The sequence below is a fragment of the Brachyistius frenatus genome, unplaced genomic scaffold (genome assembly GCF_029030835.1).
Source record: "Brachyistius frenatus isolate BFR_SWC_R1_liver_20210118 unplaced genomic scaffold, ASM2903083v1 Contig_265, whole genome shotgun sequence".
Classification (NCBI taxonomy): Eukaryota; Metazoa; Chordata; class Actinopteri; family Embiotocidae; genus Brachyistius; species Brachyistius frenatus.
In genome coordinates, this window is record NW_027210864.1 from 409838 (window position 1) to 417945 (window position 8108).

Below are 8108 nucleotides of genomic sequence, written 5' to 3' on the forward strand. Positions count from 1 at the left end.
ACTCAGGCGCACGTTCTTGACGTCACGGACACGGAGATACTGAAATTTAAAAAAAAAAAAGTTCTACATCTTTTAACCAATTTATCAACTTTAATAAACACAGCTGAACGTGGTTTATGACATACAGTATATTATTAGATATTTTCCTTATAAAGACATACATAGCCTACCAACGATGCAATGCTTACCAACCCGTGTAGTTTAGTTAGTTACATTGTTGCAATGTAATTGTTGTCCCCAGTGAGGCTTCATGAAACATAGAAAATACAAAGCGAATAGAGTTGGACTCTGAACTGGATGACAAACTTGGTATGACGAAGTGCTACTGATAAAAAAAAAAAAGATGTCAATGCGTGAATACAATGTTTGGAGACATTAAGATGAGTGCATTTGACACAGAAGCACAGTGCTGCAGAGGGTAAGCAAAAAGAAACGGACATGAGAAGCTGGTCATGTTTAAGAGCTTAATGTACTGGAGGCTAATGAACAATCATAATGTTTGTAGAGGAAGGCATTCAATGAGGGCTCTGCTAAAAATCCATCCGACTTCTGAAATGTGGTTTTTTTTTTGTGTTCTCTTTTCAGACGTATCATGTTTTCATGACTGCACTCTATTCACCAGGCAAAGGGTTTAAAAAGACAATGTAATGTGTCATTTAGCAAATATTGGAATATTAATGACAATGTCCAATTCTGTTTCCCTATTTCATGCACACTCAATCACAAATAAAGTATCTCAAATCGTTTCAAGTACTCGTTTGGCCCGAATGTGGTTTGTCTCGAAATACTCGTTGGCACCAGGCGTCTCACTGAGGGTCTGTGCTGGATGATCCCACAATGCCGTTTTGTCGCAAGAGGTTCCTCAGGATCTGATTCTTGGACTTCCAGTCTTCCACCTGAGCAACAACACAGACGACACGGAGGAAAGTCAGTAAACATGAATAGAAATAAAACGGCGAACTGGAGCTTTTGAATGAGGAACAACAATGACTAGGTGAGATATGTAAAGTCTGGAAACAGGAAGTTTACATTTCTAATTGGTGTTTAATGAGAATGTAGCGATCCATGAGCTTTTCTAAGCACTTGTGAAGAGATTAATCTGGGTTGAAAGCGTAGGTAAACAAACCACCAGACCAGAACACAACAATTAAACTTTCTAACTGATTTTGCCATCAAACATGTTTTGGACGTGCTGTAGATTTGTATAAAATTCTACGCAGTGACTGTCAATGAAACACACAAAAAAAAATAGGCCCAGTTCCTGTAATTAAGTTACAGCTGAAATGATGAATCGATTAATTGATTAGTCAATTAAGAGACAATGTAGCAGCAACTATTTTCACAATTCATCTTTTAGGTCAAATTTCAAGAAAAAAACTTTTCGTCTGAAATATAAGTAAGCAGCCTCTGCGTATTCTTACATTACAGGGAGCTGAGTATCTTTGGGTTTTTGACTTGTGAGACAAGACAAGACATCAGAGTGATGTCATGACAGTCAGACGTCGAGACGTCGAGGGGAAAGAGTTTTTCTGTGAGACATGAAAGGAGAGAAAAGACCTGATTTACTCACTGATGATTTGAATGATGACATAGATATCTATTTACCGTTATCAACTCTATGCTGAGGTCACTATGTTGCTTTGCAAGTTTAGTACTAACGATACTTACTGACGAAGAAAATTCTCAGAATTGTGACGTTTCATAAGAATTTCCCCTTAAAGATAAAAAGTAACGATAAAAGTTCTTCACGAAGCATCTTAACCCTCAAGACACCTCCTGTCCGGAGACTCTTAAGAGGCCAAAGAATTTCTTCGGCAGAGGACAAAAGTGCAGAAGTGCAATGAGGTTCAGAGAAATATTCTTCAAACACTGAATGACGTTAAGGAAACGAATCGCATCGTGCAGGGATGATGTTTGTGGTCAGACGCTCACTTCTCCCACGCAACACAAAAAAACCCGGCAAAAATGACAGTGATCGCAGCGCGAAGATATTTGTTGACTGTGAAAATGACTGAAGTCTGTTTCAACCTTCACACACAAACACACTTTCACAGCCTCGTATTGGCACGCAGTTCATTTTATTTCCACTGGATGTCACTGTTCAGTCTGCGCATGTTGTCACAGAGAATGAATTTCGATTGAATCAACCAATCACATCTCTTTCAGAGTTTCAGTCCGTTCCTTGCTCAGAGTTGCTCTGGGAAGTTTCCTAAATCTCTCTGTGAGAGGATTAGAAGAAATCTTTGTGAATACGGCTCCTGATGTGCTGCTTCATGTGTCACTCGGATGCGTCTGATAACATCATGGAGGCTCCAACCGGCCCCATGAAGAGCTGCAGTTGGTTTTCATCCAGGAGTGGAAAACCACACTGGAGATGCAGCCTACATACAAGCTGTCTGGTTTCAATCAAATACTGGGTGGTGGTGGTGGTTTTATGTATTCTAACTGTCAGATCACTCAATAGTGAAATGAAAGTGAGGTCGATTATCATGAGAGAGCACTCTCCTGGATGAGTTTCCACTTATTTCACGTGTTTTAGATATTTTTTCTAATGTTGCATTATGTCTGATCCTGGATTTAAATTGAACTGAAGCTAACAGCAGTTCGATTGGCTTTTCACGCTGGTTTGCAAAAAGAAGAAAGTTCAGGGGAAAACACTGTCGCTGCCATTTCTTTCTACTCCGCTGTGAAGGGTCGATGTCAAAAAAGGGTCAACGAGTAAGGACACCCGACGGCGTCGGGGTCGATGTGCACCACGAAGCGCTCGCTGACGTACCTCCTGTCTGAGGAGCTGGTTGTCGATCCTGAGGCGATCCAGAACACTGATATCTTCTCCCAGCTTCAGGTTGCTCTGTCGGAGCTCCTTGATGTACTCGCAGGCTTTGGACAAGATCCCTCCTTTACTCTGAAACACAACACACACACTCAAAACAGGTACACTGACAAATACAATGAGCTGTATTACCTTTAATGTCAGAATGTTTCTATATCTTCCTCAAAGCATCTGGAGGATGAAATTCGTGGGAACAAACGGGTAAAACACCCGCTCACGGACGGACGGACGGACGGACGGAGAACCAACACTCACCTGTCCCGTCTTGGTGTAGTCGACGTTGCAGTCCGGGATGGTCTTTGACAGCTGCACTATCCAGTTGTTGATCTTGTCCCTGCGCCTGCGCTCAACTGTGGGAACAACATTTCGAATTTGACGCTCGCGCCTTCACGTAGAAGTTCATCGTAAGACGAACCGTCACATCGGATGTGTGCACTGACCTTCGTTATGCTGAGCTCGCCGTTTCTCATCCCTGGAGCCCCGGGGAGCTTCCTGCTTTCTGGAAAACACGAGCAGGACAAAGATGTTGTTGAGCTACACTCGCTGGATGTGGAGGGCTTTCATTCAGAGGAAGCTTGTTACTTTCAATTAGACACAAACTGCTCTGATTGGGTTAAATCGGAATGTAATTACGCAATGTACGGCTGAGTGCGAGGTGCGATTGTCCTTTGATTGGAACCGGTCAAAACCTCCTGTGGTGACATCATCACATAAAGCTGCCCTGTGAAAGAAAAGCTTACTGTCAGCTGCGGAGAACACGGACAACTCAGCATGGAGCAACCTCACAAAGAACATCTTCATGAATACACACGGCGGAAATCATTTCAATCACGGGCATTTCAGAAAGGTCTGACCTGGGGGCGTGGTCTGGCCCAGCAGGGTGTCGGACGCCTGCACCGTGGTCACCATGGTTCCCGTGGTGGCGTCTGCGATGGTGGCGGGGTAGTAGGTGTACTGCGTCTCAGCGTTGCCGTCTCCCTCCAGCCCCTCCGACTGGGAAAAGACAGCCTGAAGCCGACACGAAGACAATAACAGAGGTGACTGAATGGACGAGATTCATTATTGCAGGCGAAGACGTTTAACCAGCTTGTTTGTGGTGTTTTATACACCTCACTCCATTGTTGGTTTAAGATGAAGACAAAGTTCTCGTTTTTTTTCCCACTTTTCTTCTCGTGTCTTCTTTTTTTCATTACAACTTCATAATGTTTTCTCATCATTTGTCATGTTTTGTTTGTGTCGGTTGTAAATTAGCTGTTGAGCTAACAGTGACACATGTACATCGATGTTTTTAAATGTCAGTGTCAATCAATGTGCACCTTCCTCTATGAAGAAACAAATAAAAGCACACCCGTCTCTGGACCACATCTGATTTGTCCTAAAAGGTCAATAACAGAAATCTGCAACTGTGTATTTAATGAAGCCCATCGATGTCCACGCCTGATCTTGAACACGTCAGTCTTGTTATCACATTAAATCGCTGATACAGCAAATATCAGTGGCCTGATGGACCTTTTTCACAGACTTGTCACAGTAAGGAAAGCTCAGGTGGAATCAGCTCCATGTCAGTATGTCAACAATCACTGATACACCCGTGTTTTCCCGCGTTGACATGTTCAGATGTCAGCAGTGAAAAAGGTCTATCAGAGTTACAGTTGGAAATCAAGACAATCAGTGACTTGTAATAGCTACTTGCTGCCACTAGAGGTCAATCAAAGGTCACTAATTAAAGGAGACTTCTGCCCTCCTTATCCAAGTGAATCATCAGTCTGTAAATGGTTCATGAACAACAGCAGAGATGAAGAGCAGGAACTGAACCTTTTCAGTGTTTCCCGTCTACAGCCACAGAATAAGAAGGTTGGTTTTTTTTTCATCCTGGCAAGAGCAGATTAATGTCCTATAATTAAAATAAAATGTGTTTTGTGATGGTGTCCTAAATCATTAAAGGACAAATACACAGAAAAATGCTGTGACACGGCTTTCATTTTACTTTTGCAAAGTAAATGTAATTATGCGCGATGGTGTCATGCACGGTTCACATGCACAGAGCAGAGGGGAACTAAACCCGTCATCAGTAAGTATTACAAGTTGTATCACTTGATCAAAAACAGCCACTGAGGTAGTTGTGTTTTTGGGAGAAGTGGCACACGTGTGTTTTACGATTGAACTCCGGACTTGAAGCAGAGAAACATCAAATTGTGTTAAACTCCAGAAATTGGCAACAGAGCATGAAAGTGAAAATTCTGACAAAACACATTCTGCATAAAGTAGCTGTGAACAGGAGATCGGTGTACATTTAAAGACTTCTCATGTGCAGCATAATGTAAACATTTGTATTTAGTAAAGTATTTAAAAAAAAAAAAAGAAAAAAAAAAGCAAGTGCTTGTTGAATTGCCATTCAGTCCGCCGGTGTCGTTCTCACCTGTGTGACAGTCTGCGTGGTTGCAGGGAAACCGGCGACGAGGCTGACGGCTGCAGCTCCATCTGCCTGACCCTCCAACTGGCCATCCGACACCTGGATCACTCTGTAGGTCACCTGCAACCCAACACATGGCACCGAGTGGTCACTATCTCATTACCTGGTGAGGTGACACAGAAACCGCGAGAGAGCTTATGCACGCACGCACGCACACGCACACGCACACACACACACAATCTGAATCTGACTTGAACTTGCATTGTAAAAAAATCAGCTTATGTGTGCGCAATGACGACCAAAAACACCTTAACACCATAACTGACAAACGCTCAGGCTGCTGAGTGAAGCGGAGCTGCTTTATGAACCTGATCCACTGGGACAGCCAGAGAGGTGACCATGTGATCGCTGCTTGGCGAATCAAAGGAGCTCCTTTTGACACCGACTTTTTGTTTTGTTTGTTTTTAAAGGGGTGTGGGCTGATGAGAGATGAGGAAGGAATCCCTTATGGTTTATTACATTGGTGTTCATTTGACCTCCAGAGTTATAAACATCCTGTGCACTAGTGTGTGTGTGTGTGTGTGTGTGTGTGTGTGTGTAGTGACATTTGGGAAACTACTTAATTTTCCGAACAACTGAATCCCAAACAATTTCAGTTCTTTGTCTACAATATGAATCAAATATCGATTATCGTTTTCCTGCCGTGCGCTCGTCCATCCGACTGCCGTCTCTGTGCGGTGTCTTCAAAAAGATTGAACTTTCTTTCCCCCACAGTGTACTTCCGCTAAGGTGTAATATATCAGTGAATGTCGGGTCAAATGCCTCTCAGCCTCGAACACTTTGCCAGACTTGGGGGGGAAAAGAAACCACACCTCATAGGTTAACCCACATATTTGTTCTGCCTGCCGGATGTTTTTTCTCAACACTGCGTCCTACCTGGCCGCCTGCTCCTTCCGTCTTGAAGAGATATTTGATGGGTTGATCGGCGAAGGTGGCGGCAGACTGAATGGTGGCGATGGCTGCCGGGTCCTCTGCGGTGGCCACGGACCCTGAGAGGAGGCATTTCAAGTGGTAAGTCAACTTCAACGGATGTCCATAAGTAAGTGCACAGGTAGGGCAGCTTCATTGTACGGTAACATTAAAAGTCTGAACTCAAAGACGAGCACCTATTAAAGCAAATATCACAACAGTCCCTTGTGTGCACGTTAAACACCCTTTCACAATAAGGTAAAGATAGTGACACTCAGTTTGTGAGTTATTTTCTTTTACCTTCCTCGTTGACAGGAACACTCCCGTCTGGTTCAGGACTTTTCTGTTGGCTTCACACACAACAAATGCAGGAGAGAAGTCATGAAGTCATGAAGTGGTTAATTAAGCTCAATCATGAACGGACTGCTGGCTGGTCGGCGGACTCACCTCTTCATCTCGAGCGAAGGTCTTGGACCAGGAGACCGCCTTCACTCGCTCCCACAGCCAGACTGTGGAACAAGTTCATAAGTGTGACGAAGGGACGGCAGGAACTTTGCTCGAAACCGCAGAATATCGAGTGTAAGATTGACTTTTAACCACAACGAGCCGAAAGCAGGAGATAAAACCCGGAGACGATGTTAGAAAAGGGGTTGGCGGTAGCTAGCTGTGAGCGCAGAGCTGAGTCACAGCCAGCGTTACTATGGGCGACAACAGGAAGTGGCCGACTGTCCTTCAAAATTAAAGCAGAAAATTAGAGCGTGGCAAAGAGAGAGTCGGTGGCGGTTCACATGTGCGACGAACAGCGGTGTTCAAAAAAGCGCGTTTTGGTTAAGCGTTGAGATCATTTTTACATGCGGTTTGTAGCTTTCTATTATTCCTGTCACTCAGCCAAGTTGCCAAATGCGATACAAAAAAAAAACATTTTAATTCTGAAATTTCACCGGAAATCAAATCGCTGATTTCGGCTACTCGACGCGGGTCCTCCGGTTCTGCTACGTTACCGCTCGGCCCCAGCGGTTTTTACAGATGTTTCACAAAGCACTTTCCTTTACGTTGCCTTTGTGGAGGCAGCGTCCGCAATAGCTAATAAACACGGTGTAAAAACATATGTAAAGGGCTAAACTACGCGCACTGTGCTAAATAACGTCGGATATATCCCGGACTGAACAAAGATCTACTTACGCCGCAGTGGTCCCTCCCCCGATATTTGTCAACAGAGCCAGACATAGCGTCGGATACGCGCATGCGCGACAGGAAACCCAGTCGCTCGGTTTCAGATCAGTTCTGAACTCAAACATATGGATATCGCTTGAAAAGCCATAAACAATGTCTGACCTGCAGTCTGCGGGGGACACGGACACGTTTCAGTGGAGATGGAGAGTTTAGGAACTCTTCAGCAGGCCGTTAACAGCCGGTCATTTGTGTGGTGGATTTTCAAGAAAAAAAAATTGTTGCTCATCTGTAGCCTTAATTATTATTTACTCGGAAAACTAAAAGAAAAACAAAATGCTCTCAGCTGTACACAGAAACGTTTATATTGTGTGTAGCCTCTCCAAACGCATTTTTGATGATAAGAATAAACCTGGCAGTAGCAAACACATCAGAAATGCTTTGGGCTGCGCTGTGACAACAAAGTCATGGCCTTGAATCATGGATAACTACAAGTGGTAACAAGGGGTTTTGTATTCTCCATAAATATTGCATTAATAAGATATTTATATGAATATAAGATATTGGTATTTGTAAGAGCCACAAGTGTATTATTAGTTCATTCTAGTTTCGGGAATATCAGCAATTTAATTTCTGATTTAGGCTCATTGTGCAGGAACTAACATATGTAAAATATATTGAAAGACATTTATGTTAATGATTGACGTGCCCTCTTTTTTGTGA

At 43.4% G+C, this 8108-nt stretch overlaps 1 protein-coding gene across 4 annotated transcripts; it reads right to left on the minus strand.

The window, feature by feature from the left end:
* Window positions 1-68: 68 nt before the first annotated feature.
* On the minus strand, window positions 69-7435 carry usf1 (upstream transcription factor 1). Of its 4 annotated transcripts, XR_011311986.1 has the most exons (12): window positions 7398-7435; window positions 6663-6724; window positions 6516-6565; window positions 6183-6295; window positions 5253-5366; window positions 3688-3841; window positions 3467-3554; window positions 3274-3332; window positions 3089-3183; window positions 2777-2905; window positions 1422-1529; window positions 806-896 (listed from the first exon to the last, which is right to left on the minus strand). XR_011311986.1 is itself a non-coding variant. In XM_069721480.1 (11 exons), the coding sequence occupies exons 2-11, from the start codon at window positions 6668-6670 to the stop codon at window positions 807-809; spliced, it is 891 nt and encodes a 296-aa protein (XP_069577581.1). In that variant the 5' UTR covers window positions 6671-6724; window positions 7398-7435; the 3' UTR covers window positions 69-806. The 4 variants fall into 4 exon arrangements, 3 of the variants coding, with proteins under 3 accessions (XP_069577581.1, XP_069577578.1, XP_069577579.1); XM_069721480.1 differs by lacking the exon at window positions 1422-1529 and having other exon boundaries at window positions 69-896; window positions 3476-3554; XM_069721477.1 differs by lacking the exon at window positions 1422-1529 and having other exon boundaries at window positions 69-896.
* Between the last annotated feature and the right edge of the window lie 673 nt (window positions 7436-8108).